Below are 23,596 nucleotides of genomic sequence, written 5' to 3' on the forward strand. Positions count from 1 at the left end.
GATTGAATATTAATGATCTTCATTATTATTCACTGGTGCCACTTAGCTGTTGATGGGAATTTGGACCTTGACTCACACAATATGTTTCTGAATCAGACTATGTTCCCCAGTGGGCTCTTACTGTGTGTTTATTTTGATACATGTCATCTTATTTTCATAGCTAGAGCCTGACCAAGAATTCTTTATGCCCTTAAAGTTTTTTATGCTCAAGTAAAGAAAATTTTGTCTTTCTAATCCCCTTTCTCTAGTTCTCTGTACCTGAACTTAAAGAAAAAGTATTCCAGTTTCTCTGAGTGTTAAGTATTTTCTTTTCTTTCCAAGTATTTCTACTTAAGACTGCACAGAAATTTTGAGCTAGATAGGTGCCTTTAAGTGTTTGTACAAATAGGTAATATCTGTAGCACCTTTGAAATCAGGGCACGTGTGGCATTTTAATGTTATTTGCTCCTAATATGAGATATTAGCAATAATATAATGCATCATCCAGTCCTTTGATGGAGATTCTCATCTCACTTGTCATATATCCCTCATATATCTCCAAAACAGGAGCAAAGTTAAAGTCTCTTTCTCTGACAAAGTTTAAATCATTATTAAAGATACCAGTCTTATCTTTTTTTTTTTCTTTTTTTGCGGTACGTGGGCCTCTCACTGTTGTGGCCTCTCCCGTTGCGGAGCACAGGCTCCGGACGCGCAGGCTTAGTGGCCATGGCTCACGGGCCCAGCCGCTCCGCGGCATGTGGGATCTTCCCGGACAGGGGCACGAACCCGTGTCCCCTGCATCGGCAGGCGGACTCTCAACCACTGTGCCACCAGGGAAGCCCACCGGTCTTATCTGGAAGGCAGTGCAAAAACATTTTATTATTTCATGCAACTACGTTCATTTCTTTGGTTTATATATAAAACTCTTTCAATAATAATCAAAATTATTTCTCAATCCCTTTATAAGGGTATGAAAACCATACTACTACATCTTTATGGTAAGGTGTGGCTGCAGAAAATCAAAAATAAGTATGTGACACTCTATATATGGAATCTTTTCTGTGCACAGAATTATTTGTTTTACCACATTTCTGCCTTTCTTTGACACATTTATATTTATAGAAATAGATTATGGGAAAAGAATATGAAAAAGAATAGATATGTATCTATGTGTAACTGAATCAGTTTTCTGTACACCTGAAACATTGTAAATTAACTATAAAAAAATAAAAATTTTTTAAAAACTGAAATAAAAGATTCTGTATTGATTATAAGATAAAACAAAAGTTTTTGAATATATATATACATATGTGTGTGTGTGTATATATATATATATAAAATTAGTAGATTCCCTGGGGATAGCAAACCAACATATGGATTTCAAACATTTATTTCTAATTTCTTTAGCAATGAAAGGTGATGCATTATTGGAATTTATAATAATTGTTTAATACCATAAAATGCTCAAAGGACTCATAGGGGTAGCAACAATCAGAAGTTAAAATGGTTTTACTCCAGCGTTGGACTCAGCCTCATCCGTTAATCTCCTGTGTCAATGCAGTGTTGTTATAACAGCTCTAAATGGCTTAAATCTTAAGTCACTAATATTAGCCTTATATTTTCAAGGTATTAATATTAGAACCAACCAAAATCTATCAACCTTCGTATTTGTCTATCAACAATGAAGTGGAGGAAAAGACAATATCTATCTGGCATGTACTTCCTGATGACAAGGTAAATTGTGCAATTATTAAGACAAGAGTATTCGTAGCGAAGGACTTTAGACCCTTTGGGCATTTATATATTCCAGCAAATATATACATTAGTTAAGAAGAAATAGCTTCCTGTGTATTTATCTTTGCATAAATACATTCTGTAATATAAAAACTGTTAGATTTTGGTTATGGATTTCATTCACTTAATAAAATATAATTCAACTGTTTGGATTTTTATTATAGATGGCATAGTCCTCCAAAGGGCACCCAAAATGGGATTGTTTCTGTTTTGCAAATTCATGCTATAAATTAAATTATGTGCCAAAGACCTGATACTTAAAATATATGATTTAAAGGATGCATATCTTAATTCTAGGAAGCCTGTCAGAATAACGCTATTTCTAGTCTTACGGTGTTACGATTAGAGTTATAATTGCATCTCGCCGGTTGGTTATCAGAGTAGCTGATACATTTCAGATTACCACTGACTTATGTGCTGGGTGTAACATGAGGTGGGCTGCGCTGCCACTGGTTTTCAAAAGAATCTTAAATGCTCTCATTTCCACTCATAACCATCATTTGGATAATCCTTACATTTCTATATTTCATCAGTTTTAATGCATGTACAAATCATCCTACTATTTTTTAAAAATAGAAACTTTTCAAGAGCTGATTCCAGTCCATAGGATAAACCACAGAAATGAGGAGTCTTGTGGCAAAGTAGTTTTGTGGGTTTTTTTTAATTACTTTGTAAAATACCCTTCTCATTTTCCTTAAACATCATCCGTGCACTCAGCAAATCTTTATGGAGCACTTAGTCTGTGACAGGCACTACCAGGCTCTGTGTTAAGCACGAGGGAAACAGTGTATACAAAATAGGCCAGATTCCTGCCCAGGAGTTTACCTTCTACTCAGGGAACCAGAAGATAAATAAATAAAAGATATAGGCACGTTAAATGGGGAAAAGCGGGAAATAAAGCAGAAAAGGCAATTAGGAAGTCTATTTGAGGGTGTGGGGTTGCAGTTTTTTAAAATGTCAGTGTCAGTTTTTTGAAATGTCTTTGAGTCAACAGACCTGGGCTCAAATCCCTTGGGCAACATGGCATCTCCAAGCTGCGGTGTTCTCATCTGTGGAATGGAATAATAATATCCACCTCAAAAGTTGTGAAATTAATCAAAATAATGTAGGTAGAGTATATTGCACAGAGCCTGACATATAATGAATACCGAGTGTATTTTAACAACAGTAACAACAACAGTAATAAAATTGCGGCAGTACACAAACCCTAACATTGAAAGCCCAGAATTTAACCCTGCTCTTCTCCTTAGATGACATGGCAGCAATCATTTGGGAGGTTGTTCGTGTTATATTAGGGAACTGTGATATTGCAATTTATAGTAAGAAATATATATTTGATCTTAGGCCCTGTTTCTGCCACAGAGTTCCTAAAATCCTTGAATTTCTTAGGTGCTGAGAGCCACAGAGGTGTCTTTTGTTATGTTAATGAGGTGATGTTTGGAAAACACCTAAGGATGGGGTCTGGTTGCCAGGGGAACCAACCAGGTGATTAGAGGATTGGAACTTTCATCCCCACACCCCTGACCTCCAGGGAGGGGACAGCGGCTCTGGTAAATTAATTGAACTGAAGGAGGGGGTCCTTGGAACCTCCAGTCTCTACTCCACTTGGAGTCGTGCCCTCATGACGAAATTGATAATGACTAATATATCTATATGCATCTCATTAACCTTGTTTTAAAGTATACAGTGTCTTATTTACATTATTTTAAATTATATGCATACATGTTCTCATAAGCAGAAGTAGAGTAGCCATCCATTGAAACTACAAAACCAAGAGAGGTTAGAGACATGAACGTTATTATCTGGGAGAGATTTTCAGAAGCCTGATTGGGAAGAGCAAGGTTATCCAAGGACACTTGGAAACAGAATGTGGCTAAAGGAATTAGCGATTAGCCAGACCCTGAGAGTGAGTGGAGAGCCAGAAGTTATTTGGAAGACAGAAAAAGAAGAGAAAGTAAGCCAGAAATTTTTGGAAAAAGAGTACTATTTCCAGTTGTCATTATTTTCTTTTTCTGGAGGTTCTATGTTCAATACAGTTAGCCTTGTTTTGATTCTCTTATGTTTTGTGACAATTGTAGAGACAATTTTTATATTATGCTAAGAAGTATATTAGGATATAAATTAGTACATTAAGAAGATTTATAGATTTAGGCTGTGAATTGTCCTGCTTCCATTTTTACCATCTTTTGATCAAGAAATATTACATTTGCATTGTCCCCACTGCCTATTACCTTTAGTGCTAAAAATAGTCCTTGTTCAAAAATGTAAGCTTTCTTAAATCAATCTGTTTCCATTTAAAATTTTTGTCAGTTTCTTTGCAAACCCTAGTTCTATCCATAATGTGTTCATTACCACTACCATTTTCTCTGTTTTTTAAAATAGAAATGATATAACTGGAATGAGGACAAGCAATGAAGATACCTTTGTTATTATTTTATTAGTTTAAAGCAACTGTAATGTCTATAATTAAATAACAGATAAGCAACAGGTTTTATAGGTCTTACTGTTAAACAGGAAGTGGATTTTTTGGTCATGGAATGTTTAATTTGTTTCCTCTGAAAGTGGAAAAACAGAGTGTTGCTTTTCATTTATCATATTTATTTCTCTACTCCCTCTCTCAGTATTTTCATTCTAAAATGTGGGATGAACAGTTATACGAGCTAGTATATACTTTATATTGCAATTTTCAAAACTTTAAGGTCATTATACCAAGTCCCAAGAGTTCAGGGAGTCTTTGAGAGTTACTCTATGGTCAGGGGCAAATTAACTGAAATCCCAGTCCTTTAACAGCTCTCCCTGGTTGCTGCTTAAAGTAAGTTGGTGCTTGAAGAAAGTCTTCATGAATACCTGAAAGAAAAACCTAGAATGAGGAAGAGAGAAGTTATTTGCAAGATATTTTAAATCGTTGTTATTTAGAATTCCCCTCCTTTGAGGGTTGAAGCTAAGCACTCCTGGCCTATCTGGTGGCTTGTCAGGCCAAGGTAGCAGGGTCCCAGTGGAGGACTTAGTGTTGACTCCCCTCCCTCACTCCAGCTCCAACCAGTGGCCACTCAGAGAAGACCCGGGAAATTTCTTAGGGGAATATATTAATCCCAGATTCTAGATTTTGATGATGTGATGCTCTCATCCATCAAGGACGTTTTTAACTACAAAATTCCCAACTAAAAGTGGCTTAAGTAATAAGGAAACATTGTCCCATATTACAAGAGCTTCTGAGGTGGATCATTCTGGGGGTAACTTCAGCGGCTTAACAGTGTCAGAATTCTGGTTGGCTTCTCTATGTGCTCTTGTTTTTTCTCTTGTGGTCTTAAATAGCAACTCCAAGCATCACTTCATGTGGACAGCATCCAAAGAAGGTTAGGGCCTTTGCCCTGGACCAAAAGTTACATCACATGTCCATGCCTAAGGCAATCACCAGCAAGGGAAATGGGCTTACCATGGCCAATTTAGGGAATCAATTTCACTGTCCCTAAACCTTGCCACCTGAACCTGAACAAAATTCATTTTTTCTTAGCAAGGAAGGACGGGAATGGCTGTCGCCTGGGGAGCCAGCAGTGTCTGCCACAGGCATTCCTGCCATCTTAGCTCAGTATTAATTCCTTGTCTTCATGCTTGCCCTAGCTGGGGCATAGCATCTGAGGCTAACCAGTTTCAAGAAATTGGTGCTTGTGCTGACTGGAGTAGGTTGAGTGTTGGTTTGGGGCTTGTTGGGGTTGATTATCACTCCAGTTCTGCCTCTGCTCTGCCCTTTTCCCCTGATTCCCACACGGACCCAGAAGACTTTTACCTTACCTGTTGGCTTTTATAGCCCACCAGCGCCTCTCTGTGGTGAGAGGCAAGGGAGGTGGGGAGAGAGGACTCCTCCTCCCAGATCACTCCATCTCAGGCCCTGGGCTTTGCACCACTGAAATGGAACATTTCCTGGCGGCACTCACAACCTTCCAGGAACCTAAAATTCTGAAAATGCTCTACTTCTTTCCTACAAAACCAGCCCAGTCAATCTGGGAAATCTCTCCTCGGCTGTTCCCAGAACAGGGCTGATGGAGGATAGATTTTACCAGGGCTGTCTTGCAGGTGTTTGTCAGTTGCTGTGTTCCGTTGCAGGTTTATACACTGCCCTGCCCGCTCCGCACTCACCCCCACCTCCTGATCCTGGGGATGGCCTTAGAAAGCAGCTCAGTTGCAGGCTCTGAGGATAAGGCGGCATTGTGTGCAAGGAGCGTGCAGGTAACAGCTGCAGCTCTCGGGTCACATATTTTTAGAAGGTCACCTGAGGCCGACAGGATTTAGAAGCAACTTTCCAAATTACCAGCTGAAGCTGCAGGCTGCTATTTTAATTTAAGTCCCTCTGTACTCCTGTTAAGAAAGCCGCATTCCATGAGTACCTTTCTGTGGTCTCTGCCCTCTCTGGGCCTCGTGCACAGCAGCATTTGCTCTGTGTTAATTCAGGTCACATCCCCATGACCTGACTGATGTGCATTGAAAGTAGTTTTTTAGTAAATCTACTTTGGATTTGAGAGGATCTATTTTTAAGTTGCATGGTCCTAGCAAAGAACTAGGTGCTATGGATATAAATGATGGCTTTTTGAGTTGCTTTGGCCAAAAGGAGAGTTCTGGGCCATCTCAGAGCCATGGGCTTCATTACCCATTTCACTAGCCCAGCCAAGACCTCAGCCTCTGGCAGTATTTTAAGTGGGTGGATAAGAGCTTGTTTCCCCGGTTGTTTTACATTTATAGAATTGAACTGAAATCAAAATTGACTACAATACAGTATTTGAACTGCAATCAGAATTGACTACAAAACAATACAATACAGAATTAACTACCATACATGTATCAACTCCTTTATTTCCATAAAAATATTTGTTATTAATTCTATTCAGTATATTGTCACAAATATTTTTATAGGGAATGCCATCTAGCTTGTCATTTATTTAATTTAGATACATATGAATTTAATACTAGTTTTAACTCAGATTTAGTAATAAACTCAAGAAATAAATGCCCACATTTTTTTTTTCATCTTGGCCCTGTAAATCATCCATGTTTATCATATGATAATTAAATGTCTTATGTTTAAACTTTATTAGCGTATTGACTTTTGCATAAATTAGGTAACAACACATTGTAGCAACGATGGACACTGTATACATGTGTCTACACACATACATGCTTGCTGAACTATTTTCTAAAGAAATAGAACCACCATTTTGGTTAGAAAATGTAACTAAAGATAATTCAGAAGTAATTATCTTTAAACCTTGAAGAGATTTTATTCAAATTAATGTTTTTCTTTCTCAGAAAAGAAATATCGCTCAACTATAATTGAATTACCTTGATCACTGGGTTTTTTTACTTGAAAATTTCAGGCTCTACAGTTATTATGTTAATCTGCTAAAAATCAAGTTTTAGAATTTAATAAGACTAATTCTCCTAGGTTCTCTTGGAAGCTGTTTTATTGAAGTACAGAAATTATTAAGTAGAGTAAATATCACCCTTGTGGCTTGAGAATGAACTGCAGTTTCCATCCAGATAGTTTGTCTGTGGAGAATTATGCACTAGGAAAAATGACTCTGTGTATATTTTTTAAAAGTAATAAAACAAAATTACTGTTATGTTATTTTCATTTGGATGACTCAACCTTTGTTGTTGTTCTTCCCCTGTGTTCTAGAAAGGTATACATGAGTGGAATTTTAGTGCTTCTTCTGTCAGGGGAGTGAGGTAAGTTTCCTTGGTGCATTTCGTTTACTTAGAAGATGTTTTTCTAGAGTGTGAATGTCTTGGATAGGACTTGTAGTCATGATTTAAAAAGGCAAAGAACTTCAAGAATCCTTCTGTTGATGAAAATGCTCAGCCTTCTTCAGACTCTTTATCTCCATTACAAAAAATTTGCAACAAAACCTTCACTGTTTGAACTGACTCTGCACTTGCACTTGTCACCTACTTAAAATGTGGTGACAGAGATAAATGTGAACTGTGGACCAGAGTCAAGGTGAGGATAAAAGTGAGCTGTGTGGGGTCCTCTCTAGCTGGGTTTATGTTAGAGGATGGTTTTTCTGGTCTTTTGGTATCCCAGGAACTAATCTCTCCTTAGATGTATTGAAAACATACATACCATCTGCCAGATTGTGTCCTGTAGCTAATATTAGTATGGTGAGATTATGGGAATTCATTTTTCTACAACTTTTCCTGAGGTCACCGTTAATGAAGTGTTCTTGAGGTTACAGTGGCTCCCTTCAGTTCTGACATTGCCATCCTAATGCCAATTCCTGGGGTTTAGAAATGAGATTTATTTCAGAATCAAGAGCCACTGGTTAAATGTTTACATACTTGTTCTACAGAAGTTTATGAGACACCAGCTCTTGCAAATTTCAAACCAAATTAGTTGTGTTTACTACTGTGTGCCCCATATAAACAGAAATGAGCAAAATCAGATTTCTGTGTGCCAGTTATGCAATACTCTGTTGCTTTTGGCATAATAGTAATTGGTTTTGTTGGAGCATATGAACTGGCAGAGTCGTCTGGGTCACTGATAATTGGAGTTTGCCTGGTAAAAACACCTCTTACCTCATGAATGATGTGAACAGAAACAGGCCAGACTGACTCAATATATATCTTTCCAATCCATGCCTTCTCAAATAAAGCATTACTCTCTTAATATTTAATTTTTAAGACCAGTCATTAGCAAGACACTCATTACTTACTGCTGCCTTTTTAAGCCATCCATCTAGGAAAGTATGGTAAACATAAATTTCACTTTATCAGCATGGAATGATTATATGCAGCTACTGTTGGTTTATATGTTGAGAAACTTGAGTTCCAGTGTGTGACTTCAAAGAGAGCTAACTTTTCTTGACTTCCTCCTCTATAAATAGAAGACAAACTATAGAAGAAAATCCAGCTGTCAGCAGTTTGTCTTGCATCAGCTTAGGACTTGTTCAGCTCGGCCAATGGGCATTTATTGAGCAGCAGCTATCTGTCAAATGTTGAGTCCTGTTCTGCTAAGGATACACAAAGGACTAAGACATGAACTCTGCTCTTGAAGCACTCACAGCCCAGCAGAGCAGCACACATTTAACAACTAATGATAGTACAGTGTGAGATTAACAGATGTATGTTCAAAGACCAGAGGGACAAGAGGAAGTCTTTCTGTTTCAGGTAGAAGTAGTGAAGGGAGAGAGGGTAAGCTCTAAGGTGGGCCTTAAATGGTAAATAGAATTTCTTTAAAAAGTCAAAAATGATGTGCATTCCAAATGGCAGGAACAGCAGATGCAGAGGCATAAAATAGGGATTGGAGAACTATAGCCCACAGGCCAAATATGGCCCGCTGCCTGTTTTTGTAAATAAAGCTTTATTGGAACTCAGCCATGTTCATTCATTTATGTATTGCCTAAGGCTGCTCCAACAGCAAAACTGAGTAGTGTGGCCTACAAAGCTTGATATATTTACTCTCTGACCTGTTACAGAAAATAGTTGCCAACCCTTGGCATAAAAGAGCATGGCCTGGGGACTTCCCTGGTGGCGCAGTTGTTGAGAGTCCGCCTGCCGATGCAGGGGACATGGGTTCGTGCCCCGGTCCGGGAAGATCCCACATGCTGCGGAGCGGCTGGGCCTGTGAGCCATGGCCGCTGAGCCTGCGCGTCCGGAGCCTCTGCTCCACAACGGGAGAGGCCACAACAGTGAGAGGCCCGCGTACCACAAAAAAAAAAAAAAAAAAGAGCGTGGCCTGACTGGTAAACTCAAAATTGTTTCAATTTCTGTAAAGTAAAGGACTTGCTGAGTCCAAACCAACTGCTGTTTCATATTTCTTCACTCCTTTATAATCTCTACAATAATGAGGTGCTTTACCTGCCTCCACACATTGCCTTCCTACTTCGGAAGCATTTTATTGTTCGACACATCTTACGGAACCAGAATCACCAAGGTCAGTAAGCCAGTTGATATTTACGCTTTTCTTTCAAGCACACAGTTTAGTGCTACAGCAGGCAAGACCCCTTCCCCATGCTAAGTTGTAGGACACATGGCTTGTGTGCCTACAACACCCCAGAGCAACATTATCTGCCGATACAAGCAGGAGGATAATGCTCAGAATGTGACAGGGAATGTCACTTTTTAAAGTGCTATTTATAACATTTTGGTATAAACAACACTGGTATCATAATTGGGACTGAATATAAAAAGTATTTATTTTTCATTACAGTACATGGAAGTATTGATTACTGTGAATAATTCTTTGTTTGTTTCAGTGTTTCTAAATTTGAAGAACGATGCTGTTTTCTTTATGTGCTTCACAATTCTGATGATTTCCAAATCTATTTCTGTACAGAACTTCATTGTAAAAAGTACGTATTAGTCACTGTTTATGTGTGAAAAAGACTGTTCTTACCTGATCATTATTTTTAATTAATGAATGAACATGTAGCTCCTGTAAAGAATTCATGGCCATGTGCTTATATAAATATTTCATTTGCACTGATATCTTATAATTATGTGGCATGTTTAACTGAGAATTTGGGGAACTTTCTTTAATAAATGAACCTTTTTCTTAGTCGTAATTTATTTTTCCTTAGACAAAACATTAACCAAATTTACCAGTTAGTTGCCAAGTATTATGACTCATTTTTAAAGTGGTCATGTATTATGTGATTACCAAAATTTTCATTCTTGAATTCTTTCGAATAATCTCACCATCGTCTGCAACAGTGGCTCCTAACTCTGGTTCATATTAGAATCAACTGGTGGGCTCTAGAAAGTGCCTGAGCCCGACCCTCGACGAATTATATTGGATTTTTAGGTGGAGGAACAACTTGAGCTAAGAGCCAGTGATGTAATCTACACCCATAAAAGATAATCCAAAAATACATGGACTGCATTGTATATTTGGGTTAACCTCCCTGGGTATATTTGTCTTGGGCTAATGACTAAGTACTTCCTGGTCCCTTAGAACACAGTGACTAATTGTGGGGACCTATAGAAGTGCGTGACAATTTAGACACCAACATGCAGGTAAAAGCCAGCTTGGACTTAAGATTTTGCTGGGGTGGTTCTTTCAAATAATCACTGTTTGACCCCATTATAAATGATTGATATGCTAGCTCCAATATACAGTCAATCATTTTAATCTTGGTACTAAAAATATGTATGTTTAATTTAAGATTCTTAGCTAAAGTTTTATCTTTATTATTGTAAAATGTGTAGTAAAATGACTTGGAAATAAGAAAGAATTCCTAGCACGTGTATGGTCGACTTTTCTACTTACACTTGAATTCTCAAGGCTCTTCATTTGTTTCAGTGATAATTATAGCTAAGATTTATGGAGTAATGACCTCAGACCTCATATCTATTTTAATCTTCAAATAAAATTTATTAGGTAGGTAATATTAATATTTTTGTTGAAAAGAGTAAAAAAAAAAAAAAAGTAGAGTCTTGGAGAGTTTAACTACCTATAATCATATATAGCCAAAAAGCATAAAACCCGGGATTTGAACCGGGCACATGTTACTCCAGAATCCAAGCATCTAAAAATTACACTGTACTCCCACCCCACTAGAAGTGTTATATTCTATTTAGAAAAGTTGGTGTTGAAAATTTTTGTGTGAGTAGCTGATGGAAATCTTTACCTCACATCTTAAAGTCTATCTTTAAACCTAGAATTTGTTTAGGTCTTTCATGTTCTTCCTTTTGGTTGAACTTGCTTTTGTCTGTAACTCATCAGGATATGTAATCTTCATCGGAGCATACCATCATTCTGATCAGGTTTGGGATTTTCTTGTCTTGTCTTTAACCTCCAAAGAATGTATATATAGAGAAAGGAAGAGTGAGGAACTAGGCATCACACGCAGACTCCATAGAGAGGCTTCCAACTCCATAATGGACTTTGTCTATTTTGTTCATTGTCATATTCCCAAAGGCCAGAACAGTTTTTTATCCTAGTGGAAACTTGATGAGTATTTGTTGGATGGATGGATGGATGATAAGAGGTACTGTATAAGAAAAGGTTTTTTCCTTCCTGTGTAGGAAAAAAACCCAGTTCTTCCCTACTGTGTTTCTTTCCTTCGTGTCTCCTTTATTCCTCACACAAAACACTTTATTTCTGACATTTCTGGTCCCCAGATGTGTGGAGGTTTTACCCCACAACAAGCAATTCTCTGTGACACCTACAATTGAACTCAGTCTACCTGGAGATAGAGTGAGATCCCACAGGTTAAAGGCTCAGTCCCATAGACCGTCTCTTCCCCTGACTTCAGATACTAGTCACAAGCCCGGATTATCACCTGTGCTTTAGATATACCAGCTATAGATCAGAGGTTCCAGCGACCCCCTTCTTGGGTTCGATTAATTTGCTAGAGAGGCTCACAGAACTCAGGGAAACACTTACTTACATTTACCAGTTTATTAAAGGACATGAGACAGATGAACAGCCAGATGAAGCGATGTCTAAGGTGAGGTCTGGGAGGGTCCCCAGTGCAGGAGCTTCTGTCCCTGTGGAGTTGGGGTGCATCACCCTCCCTGTATGGGTATGTCCACCAACCCAGAAGCTCTCTGAACCCGCTACTATTGGGATTTTATGGAGGCTTCCTCATGTAAGCATGAACAATTATTAACTCTATTTCCAGCCCCTCTCCCCTCTCTGGAGGAAGGTGGGGGAGTGAAGCTGAAAAGTCCAAGCTTCTGATGGTGGCTTGGTCTTGACCAGCCCCATCCAGGAGTCCACCCAGAGTCGCTTCGTTAGAACAAAAGATGCTCCTGGTTCTGTATCACTTAGGAATTTACGAAGGTTTTAGGAGCCCTATGTTAGAGATGGGGTCTTAGACAAATATTAGAACACAGGAGATGCTCGTAGTGTTCTTATCATTTACAAGGGTTTTAGGAGTTCTGGGCCAGAACCTGGGGGGCAGAGACCAATATTTATTTTCTATTATCTCATAGGTACAGAGATAGCATAAACGTTCTGAGTTGTGTTAGGGAGACTTTTCTTGTCACACAGTAACCTGCTCTTCCCTTGGGCTGGCAGTGCACAGCATCACCTGCCTGTGAGATCATCAGTTCTGTTCACAGTGCCTCCCTTACTCCACCTCTGGGCTAGAAACCATTAGCATCCCTTCTGAATGGATAGACACAGCTAGCGTTGCAGAGGGAAGATCTGTTTCTTACCATAATTTTTGGGGGGAGCTCTGAAATGACCTCTAGGAAGAAAAAAAAAAAAGGAACTTTACAAGAATAGTTCCTGAAGAAAATGTTTGTCACCAACAGAAAGGTGGCTTCTGTCACAAACATACAAGCTAGCCATTCCTGATTCCATCAGTATTTTGCAGACTGTATATATGGGACCCCACATGTATGACACTGAGGTGCTCAGGCAGAAGATTCAGTAACTGAGATCAAATGTAGTGGCCAACACTGTGTCGCAGAGTCAGCTCAGAATTTAGAGACACTATTCCAGAATCTGGGTATTTCTGTTATGTCCCATTAAAAATAGTAATATTAACAGCAGCAAAACAATAATAGCTAATATTTAATGAGTGCCCTGTGCTGAGCACTTTACAAGTATTACCTCAAGTCATCTTCACAACAACCTGTAAGATAGGTACTCATATTCCCCATTTATAATTAAAGAACGAGGCTCAGAGAGGTGGAGAAACTTGCCCCAAATCACGCAAATACTAGCAACCTTGGTATGATATTCAAGTCCACATTCTTAACATTTCTGTGACCTTGTCTAGCCTTACTGTTCTAATTCTGTAACATATCATGTTACTATTACTTGAGGCATTAGGTCAGAAATTTCCGGCAAATCCTACCAAAAATATGAAAAATCATATTTTTCGCACTGATGCTGATATTTTGTTTATTGCCTGACTCTTCTAGGTCCCATTTGTTTTGCTCTGAAGTCACTTTGAAACGTGCTTGCTTATATGTAATATCTTATGTATTACGAGTGACCACATACCAATTTTCATTGCAGGTTTTTTGAAATGGTGAACACCATTACTGAAGAGAAGGGGAGAAGTACAGAGGAAGGAGATTGTGAAGGTGACTCCCTGGAGGTAATGACTTTGGTTTCTGAGTTCATTTTACTAAATTTCTCTGTGGCTAATTTTTTAGAATGAACTATTTAAAGCTTTACTGAGGGAAAGGGGTGTGTGTGTGTGCGTGTGTGTGTGTGTGTGCGCGCGCGCACGTGCGCGCTTCGTAAGTAGTGACGAAGGGTAGAGAGCTCAGCCAGAGTCTGTAAACTTTCCCTTAATGTTTAAAAGCAGCTTCTAGAATTCCTTTGGTTAAAAAGGGCTAAAAAGCAAACATTGGAGAACTCTTAGTCAGGAATACTGAGTTTTTTGTGTCTTACTCTGATGTGAGTAACTATGCTTTACCTTTGAGGGTGCTGATAGCCCTCAATGCAAGAGTCACAGTGCCCTTACACATTTTTTTTTCTCCTCTGAGTTATGTTGCAATTCAGACAAGCAAAATTCAGTGAAAATTCTGAATGTTAGAAGCATTCGTGGTCCTCATTTGTATGCTTAAGCAGAGAACCTGAAACAATGGAAGATTAACAGAATAAAGAGAGGAGATGAGGGCTTCCTGGTGGCGCAGTGGTTGAGAGTCCGCCTGCCGATGCAGGGGACGCGGGTTCGTGCCCCAGTCCAGGAAGATCCCACATGCCGCGGAGCGGCTGGGCCCGTGAGCCATGGCCGCTGGGCCTGTGTGTCCGGAGCCTGTGCTCCGCGGTGGGAGAGGCCACAGCGGTGAGAGGCCCACGTCCCCCCCCCCCAAAAAAAAAGACAGAGGAGGTGATAACAATCACCCCAGTGCTGTTGCTCTGACCGCAGTGCTTTTCCTTGTGCCTCCTAGATATAGTACACTGCAGACACCTATTTTTCGACTGTGTCCATTTTCTCCATCATGTCTTTCTGCTGTGTATAGCACAGGCTTCCACCACAGTGAGGACAGTGCTGGGGACTTTCAAGAGAGCTGACTCTCGCACTAGAGCATCTTCAGTGTCTGAAGGTTGACGCTTCTCCAGGCATGGTAGTGGGCCTCTGTTTCCTCCAAGCCTTTCCCAGTGTATGACTTGGGACTGAATTCTGAATCCAAGCAATATGAAAATTACATTTCTAATGTTAAACTGAAATTGAAGAAACTAGAACACCAACCTGACTGGTATACCTAGTGTATTAGATCACTTGGATAATGTCATCTCGTAGGCTAGAAGTTTTAGGTAAGCGTTGAAGTAGTAGGGTAACAGTCGAGGGAAATTTAAATATAATAACCAATGGTTAATTCTGCCTGTAGTTAAGTTCTGTACTTCTCTAGCAGTTGTGTAGCTTTTGATATTCCTGGCTAAGCCTAAGCCTCTTTCCTTTAAGTTATAAAAAGATGATAGACCTAATTTGGAAAAAAGAAATCTTCCCCACGCACTAGCTTGCTGTCTGCAGAATAGACAATACTTCTTATTTGTTATGCTTTATATTTTGCACTGTTATATTTTCTTATTTAAGTGATTGTGGGTAGGGACTAGATCTCTTGATTTCTACATCAGTGCTCTTTTGACTGCACCTCATTATCTCTGTTTTTATTTGGGTTAAATTTAGAATCACTTGATACATAGCAACTGCCAGGGTAAAAGTTAACAAAGAAAATGAAAATGAAACAGTTCCATTAGTAATAAATTAGCAAGTGGATAGATTTGAAAATCCATAAAGTTACTTTACAATATCATAAATTGCTGGTTTTACAAAAGCAGTAACAGTGATAGCTATCCTTTATTTCATACCCTTCTTTGAAAAACTAAATCCATCTTACCAAAAATACACATAGCGCAGACAGGCTACGGTAGCCATGTTAGACAAGCTTGGTCTTCATAATTGATTGAATCAACAGTTGAGAGACTCTGCTTTAGAAACTCATTTAACCCTGTGCATTGCATAACATGGCTTTAATTGCCTTAGAATTTGTGGTGAATCTGGCCAGCTGATTTTCCTGACTCAGTCTCCTATAATGTAAAAGGGGTAGGTAGATCACTTTTCAGAGAGCTGTCAAGAAGATCCAGGGTCAAGATCTCCTGATCTGTGTGCAGTGGTACTAAATGGGGTGGATTTTGTAAGACACCCTTCTTGATCAGACAGTTCTCCTGCAAACGCTGAGAACACTCACCAGCCAAAGATGGAGGAAAGTGCTTAGGTTTCTTCCTAGGAATATCCAGAGAGTTTTAGTAGGTCTACTGACCTTACAAAAACCATCTCATACCATAGTGCTCTCCGATTCATCAAAGTGCTCCTAACTCATACTTCTCAAGAAAGCACAGGTATACTATTCCTTAAAAAATAACAAAAAAAAAATTTTTTATTTGGTTGTGTCAGGTCTTAGTTGAGGCTTGCGGGCTCCTTAGTTGTGGCATATGAACTGTCAGTTATGGCATGCATGTGGGATCTAGCTCCCTGACCAGGGATTGAACCCGGGCCCCCTGCACTGGGAGCACAGAGACTTAACCACTGCGCCACCAGGGAAGTCCCATTATCCTTTTAATGTTAGAAAAACACTCGTGTACTTCTGTCCTTTGCATTCTATCAGAATAATTTAAAGTCTATGACATAGAATGACTTCTGCAGTATTCCCAGTGGACTGTATAGTCTATACAGTGAATTCAAGAGTACCTCTTCTAAGTATTGAAGTAATATTTTGGCTTAGTTTGCCATTTTGCCACTAGTGACATTGCTGATGTTGTAGTCTTGGGTGTTCTGTTAGCATAACATTAATGAATGGATACGGTGATGTGCTGGGCTGTGAAGATGATGAAATCCATCTTGGCTCTCCCTCTCACGGAATGTCCCTTTGTAGCCAGAACACCTATACAATATGAGTTATTAAATAACCTTAACTTATATTTTTACATAACGTATGATAACTCCATTATACCCTTGATCACATTTCTTAGCTATTTTCAACATTCTCGACTAACATTATTTTTTCAGTATTCTAAATATTTGATTAAAATGAATTCCTTAATTTCATTACCACAAACTGAACTCAAACTTCAGCCCATCAATGACGTAGCAAAAATAATTCCTCCTCTTCCCATTCTTCATAGTATAAACAAGAAGGATTCCTTTGGAGATTTATATGCAGAATAATTATTTTCTGGTCTTTACCTTCATTTGAGATAGAATTAAAATTGTTTCAGTCCATGTGCCAATTATTCCTGAAGCCTTTGGGTACCTTGGCCCAAAACAAAATTAAAATGTTGGAAAGATCAGATGCTTTTAAAAAGTTTTACCTTCACTTGGGGTGGCATCAGCATTTGGCAAACATTAACTATTAATGTGGTTCCATAAACCACAAATTGGAAGCTAATCCTTAGACTTCCTGGTGTTTGAAAACCTTCTTATTCTAAGCCCAAGTTAAGATTTACTTTTCTTTTTGATTTAAAAAACTAAGGTTTCTTTGAAGCATTATAGTTGTGGGAGGGATTCAGCCTCCTTCGGGTCATGGTCAGACCCCTCCTCCAACTGATCATATTGGACTCTGCTCTAGTAAGATCCTTGTGCTGGGCTCAGTGGTTCTGGCTTGGGTTCTGGCTCTAACTTTGCCAGTAGCCAGTTTTATAACTTTGGACAAAATTCTTACTGCTGCTGGGTTAAGATGATATCATTCCTTACATGAGAGTTGAACAAGAAGATCTTAAATGTCCTTTCCTAGCTCACATTTTTTATAATTTTCAAGGTTAGTATAAACTGTACCAGGTCTTTTAAATATAGCTCAATACCACTTTCAGTGGACTTTTCTGTTTTTAAACAGAAAGAGAAACAACTTCTTTTGATTCAAGGCCATGTTTTTTGATTCAAGGCTGTCTTTTGAAATGGAAGGGTTATGAACCCATATCTTAAATAGTTTAATGTATTAATAAATTTATATTGAAATCACTGAACAATGAATTACAGTTAACTGTAAGAGTTCTAACACTTATCAGCTGTGGTCCCTGTTTTTGTTCTCCCAGCCTTTCATAGCTTCACTAAGAACAAGGGCATCTACACTGTTACCCAAGCCAGACACCTCAGAGCAACTTCTGCTCCAGCCTCACCCCCAGCATTTTCTCCAGTCCCTCACCCCATTCCATCAGCCCCCCATCTCAGGTCCTCAGCATCTCTCATGCAGCCTGATATCTCTCCTGCCATCAATACACTGTCCCTGCCATCACTGGAGAGATCTCTCAGGCAAATTTAATCCGGTGACTCCCCTAATTAAAAAGTTTTGTTTTGTTTTTTTCTTAATTTTTTTAAATTGGAGTACAGTTAATTTACAATGTTGTATTAGTTTCTGCTGTACAGTAAAGTGAGTCAGTTATACATACACATATAACCACTCATTTTTAGATTCTATTCCCATATGGATCATTACAGAGTACTGAATAGAGTTCCCCATGCTATTCAATAGACCCTTATTAGTTATCTATTCTATATATACACTAGTGTGTATATGTCAATCCCAATCTCCCAATTTATCCCTCCTCCCCCCACCACCCCGTTCCCCCCTGGTAACCATACGTTTGTTTTCTACATCTGTGACTCTATTTCTGTTTTGTAAATAAGTTCATTTGTACCATTTTTTTAGATTCCACATATAAGCGATATTATATGATATTTGTCTTTCTCTCTCTGACTTACTTCACTCAGTGTGATGATCTCTGGGTCCATCCATGTCGCTGCAAATGGTATTAAAAAAATTTAAAAATTAAAATGAAAAAGCTTTGATGCTACTCTTTGTAGAAGATTTCCGCACCATAGAACATTCTTACCTCCCTGGCTGTAACTTAGCTTTCCTTTGCACTCTGCGGTCCAGCAATGCCGAACTCCCTTCCATTATTCAGACAGCCAGGCTGTTCCTGCCTCTGGGCTTAACGTGCAGGTGCCCAACTCCACATGCTTTTTCTGCTTTGTCCTACTTGGTGACTGCTTCCTAATTTTTTAAGATCCAGCTCAAGGGTCATTTTGACTTTTGAATCATTTTTACTTTTGAATCATTTTCAACACCCTTCTCCCTTTTCTCTGCTCTTACAGCACTTTTGCCCACTCCTCTGCCCTAGCTCTTCTCACTGCCTTGTAATTCAGTAGCCTGCGCCAGACTGTTTACATCCCAAGGCTGGACTGTGGCTCTCTTTCCCTTTTTACCACAGTCTTGCATGGTGTCAGGCATCCAAGCAGAAGTTCATTCAGAAGGCTTAGAAGGGTTTGAAGCTAGGGAGTGACAAAACCGGAGCTGTTTAAACCATATCTCAAACTGGGGGGAGGGGGATGTGGATTGCAGGGGGGCAGAGTAAATGCTGGGAAATGAGCTCGAAGATTGTTTAATCAATGTTAAGTCCATAATCAAGCTGAATACCATAATCAAGCCACTCAACCCATTCTCTTCATCTCTCTCTCTCTCTCTCTCTCTCTCTCTCTCTCCCACTCTCTCTCTTTTAGATTCTTGAAAAAGCCATAAATTACTGAGGTACTTTGGTGTTCAATACAGAATATGTTGTCTTCCTCCTCATGCCTCTCCCAAACGTACATATATTCTCCCTCTCTTTTCCCCTCCTCGTCCTTTTTCTTTAATGCATTTGTAATATTTACCTCACTGTTTTATCAAAATGGGCATATGATTGACACAAGCCTCAGGTAATCATAGCAGCTGGCCCTGTGAACCTGTTTATATGTAGTTTCCAGGGTGCATAGAGAGGAAGTTGCCCCCTTGTGGGATGGGTTAGGGACAAGCAAGATAAAAGGAATGTTTTCCTTTCACTCAAACATCTGCCGGATGATGAAATACCTTACCGTTTTTTTTTCTGTTGATTTGTCTCACAGACAGACATTAACAGTGAATGATGGTTTAGAATTCATTTAAATCGATTCAGAGTCATCCAGTAGCACACTGGTTTGTTTTTCTTTGGCATCCTGTTTCTGTTTTTGTACAGATCTCAAGTTGAACATCCACAGTTACTGCACTGCCTGAGAAAAGCTATCACTTCTGGTGTTGTATGATAAGAATATCAGTTTGTTACTCATTCATTTATTCTGTTGTGAGAAAAAAACCTTTTTCCTCTACCACCTCAGGTTCAGTAATTGGGAGCCTGCAAATTAACTGACGAAAGACAGATTACAGAAGAAAAGACAAAGTTTATTTCTGTACGAGGGAACACGCAAAGAAGTGATTCCTGAACAACTAGAGTTAAGAGTTTATTTATCTTAATGAGGAAAGTTCTTAATAGGACGTCAAGGGAAAGCAACATGGTGGGAAACTAATGAGAAACAAGTGGAAGGTACTGAAAGTTTTGAAAAGGTTTGGTTTAGTCATTTCTTATCCAGGTATAAGTGGTCCTAAACCTCCTGGAGAGGGGATCATGGCAGCTGTATTTTCGAGAGACTTTGCTTAAGTCAGCAAAAAAAGTTTAGATCAGGCTTTTTCTGCAGCTGCCATTTATTCAGATGTTTTCAGCTTAAAATAATCTTGGTACCACATTAGTGGGTCCAAGTGGATACCATCAGTTCACTCAACAAATGTTTATTGGACACCCGTGGAAGGCACTCTCTAGGTGCTGGGGATCCAGCAGAGAACAAAATACAGAAAATCCCTGTCTTCACTGAGCTTGCAGTATAGTGGGAGACTGATAATAAATAAGTGAAATACATGCTATATTTGATAATGATCAGTATAAAGGAGACAAATTAGGCAGGGAAGGATTTAGGAAGTTACAGTGAAACAGGATGTATAATTTTAGACAAGGAAGCCAGGGAAGGCTCCTTGAGAAGGGAAGGTCTGAGTAAAGATCTGAGGGAGGAGAGAGCTATGAGATTAGATATCTGTACCTGCAGCGTTTTTCCTATTCTATTAATGCTATTAGTAGCATTAATGTTTTCATGAATTATGAAATGAATTAACGTAGTTATTAATGTTTTCAGCATTTACATATTACTAAGGCGATATAGACTGAAAATCAGCAAAGCTGTCGTTTGGCTTTTTGAGGTGACTACTCAGCTAAGGTAATTAGGTGCCGGGGGAAGTACATGGCTTTTTAGAAGGTGGCTGTTTTACTGTGGATCCCTGGACGGTGCAAGGACTAAGTGAGTCATCACTTCGTTGTTTGGCCTTGTCAGGACTGTCTTCCTACGCTCATTCTCCTCCCAGTGCCAGTTTAGGCAGTTGTGGGCAGGCAACGAGAGAGGGCTGATTCTAGAAGCGTCCTCATCACTGCCTCAGTATGCAGTGGTCTCCCTCAGCAACGGCCTGAGTTGCTAGCCCTTCGTTGTAGAAATAGAATGTGAGCTATATAAGCAGTGTCATTTTATTTTTATTTTTTTAAATACTGAATTCGCCTTGTCCCCACCTTCCTTTTTCTACCTACTTGTCATTTGACAGACCTGCCTTCCCTTGGCTTCTGGCCAATGCTCTGGTCTACTTTTTCTGGCCATCACATAGATAATTCTCTCTTCTTGTAGATCAGGGCAGTTTTCTCAAGCCTGCTTTTTCAATTTATATCTCTATATTGTAAGAATAGGAAAAAGGGGTTAAAAAAGGAGAAACCAAGCGGCAGCTACCCATTGGAATGTTTTCAGTTTTATTGAAAGCCCTTTTGATTTTTACCATGACCACGTCATTTAACAGGAGTCAACTTCTATACTTAATTTTGTTTTTTTTAAAAAGGAATAGTCTGTTGATGCTTTACATTCCTTAGGGAAACTAAAACTTGAGCAGTTTCATCAAGGCTTATATATTCTTCTCTATGTTAAGTAAGTATCCCTGTGGCAAAGCTCCTTTCAATCAAAAATAAATGGATAGCAACATTAAATGTTTTGTTTTGGCACCTGGTTTTTAAAAAGGGTCTCATCAATTTTTTTATAGCCTGATTGATTAATTACGCCAATAATCACTGAGCCTCTACTACAAGCCAGATATGGCTAAGACTAGGGACAGAGAAATTAAAGTCCTGTTCTCAAAGAGCTCAGAGTACAGACTGGAATGCAGATTTGGGTAAGAGAAGAGTGAAAAAGGTGTGAGCGAGTGAGGGCAGAAGGCCTTGGAAGCATATCAGACTAGAATCTAACCCAGCTTTTGAGGGTCAGGTGGACAGTTCAAGAAAGCTTCCTTGTTTTGAAGGCAGAATTACCTAGGTAGAAAACGCATATGTGTAAAGGCACAAAGATCTGTGGAACCTCCCTGGGAATTCTGGGGGGACACTGATGAGATAGAAGGTTAGACACAGAGGCAGAAATAAGGTCCTGAAGGGCATTGATGCCAGGCTAAGGAGTTTGGATTTGATCCAGAAAGTCATGAGGAACGGATAAAGCAGAGGCAGTGGTATGAACATGGAAAGCTCACTTTGGAACTTTGAACTTTGGAAAGTTCACTGTCCACTTAATGGAGAATGAATTAGGGAACAGGGCAACAAGAGAGGAGAAGACAGGGAGGCCAATTCAGAGTCTGTAGAATTAGTACAGAAGCAAGGAAGGCCTGAAATGAGGCAAGAGCAGTGAGGATTAACCTGGTGGCATTTGGCAATCAGTTTGATGTGGGGAGTAAGGGAAAGGGAAGAATGGAGTCTAAGATGGCCAAGAGATGTCTACTGTATGCTTGAATAAGTGAATGGGTGTTCATTGGATATTGACAATGTGCTGGAACATCTTTACAGTACTGGTGTTTGGAACCAGAACTAAGGACTAAGATGCAGCTCTCATGCTGTAAAAGGATTTTCCTTCACCATTGGCAGTAGAAGGAACAGAAAACCTGGAACCTGATGAGCTGGTTTAAACCACTGCTCTAACATACTTTCAGTGGAAGATACTTTTGATCATTTGTAAATTGGAGCTAATCATAGACCTTCCCTACTATGACAAAGGCTTATTATGACCATCAAATGAGGTAGGTTATTGAAAGCTGTTTTTTTTTCTTTTAATTATAGTGCATTATAATAATGTAAGGTGGTGGTAGTACTAGGTTCAGTGTACAGGTTTCCGTCCCTTTGATAGACACACTGGCGAAGATGAGCTACTTTGGTGATGGTCCCTGTCCTGCCTCCTGCCAGCCTGGGTCCTGGCTGGTAGAGTTCCGGCATGCATGGTACAGCATGGCGGAAGTCCGGGCCACAGGAGTTGGGTGTAGAGACTTGGACTCCTTCAAGTGGAATTTTTGGACTATGTTTACTGCCTCTTTGCTGGAGTTTTATCTTAGTGTGGGGAAATTGCTAAATAATCCCTGTTTCCTATTCTCTCATCCTGTAAACATATCTAGTTTTCTCCTCTGGTCTAAGACAGCCTTCAACCATATATTAGGTAGCTAGGAGTATTCTCTATTGTACATTGGGTACAGTGTTGCCACCGGGCAAGTAGACACCTGTCTTCCAAAGCTTGGCCTCTTTCCTCTGCCAAAGAAGGGTCTACAACAGGGAGACCAGTGCTCACCCGGTCCTAGCATGTGGGCATAGCTTTCCCCAAAAGCATACAGCCTGATTGCCTTCTGTCAAACCTATTGGAAACAAATAAACAAGCTGGTAACAGTATGCCCCCATATTCCTCATCCTCTGTGACAGTGGTCTCTCAAGTTGAGAGTGTATACCCCAGAGAGTTCACCGAGTAATCTGATTACCTACTTTGTAGGTAATTTGTCCTTGTTATCTCTGCTTTCTTTTATGATCTTCTCTTTGCCTTTCATATTTTGTAGTTTCCCTATATCATATCTGAGTGTGAATTTATTTTTATTTCTCCTACTTAGGGCTCAACTTCTGGAGGTTAGGTTTGAGTCTGTCTCAAATCTGTCTGGCCTTTTTTAGAGTGTCTTATCCTTTTCTCATGTTTTG

The 23,596-nt window shown here is 39.4% G+C and overlaps 1 protein-coding gene across 2 annotated transcripts in view; it reads left to right on the top strand.

Annotated features, from left to right (window-relative positions):
- The window catches only part of MAP3K5 (mitogen-activated protein kinase kinase kinase 5), a 212,873-nt gene that overhangs the window by 137,879 nt on the left and 51,398 nt on the right, over positions 1-23,596 (top strand). For both annotated transcript variants that reach the window (XM_060029910.1, XM_060029911.1), the window contains 4 exons: positions 1,606-1,713; positions 7,445-7,494; positions 10,020-10,115; positions 13,739-13,820. In XM_060029910.1, coding sequence (XP_059885893.1) covers positions 1,606-1,713; positions 7,445-7,494; positions 10,020-10,115; positions 13,739-13,820 — 336 coding nt within the window. The remainder of the gene's footprint in view (positions 1-1,605; positions 1,714-7,444; positions 7,495-10,019; positions 10,116-13,738; positions 13,821-23,596) is intronic.

This window comes from Delphinus delphis, chromosome 14 (genome assembly GCF_949987515.2).
Source record: "Delphinus delphis chromosome 14, mDelDel1.2, whole genome shotgun sequence".
Classification (NCBI taxonomy): domain Eukaryota; kingdom Metazoa; phylum Chordata; class Mammalia; order Artiodactyla; family Delphinidae; genus Delphinus; species Delphinus delphis.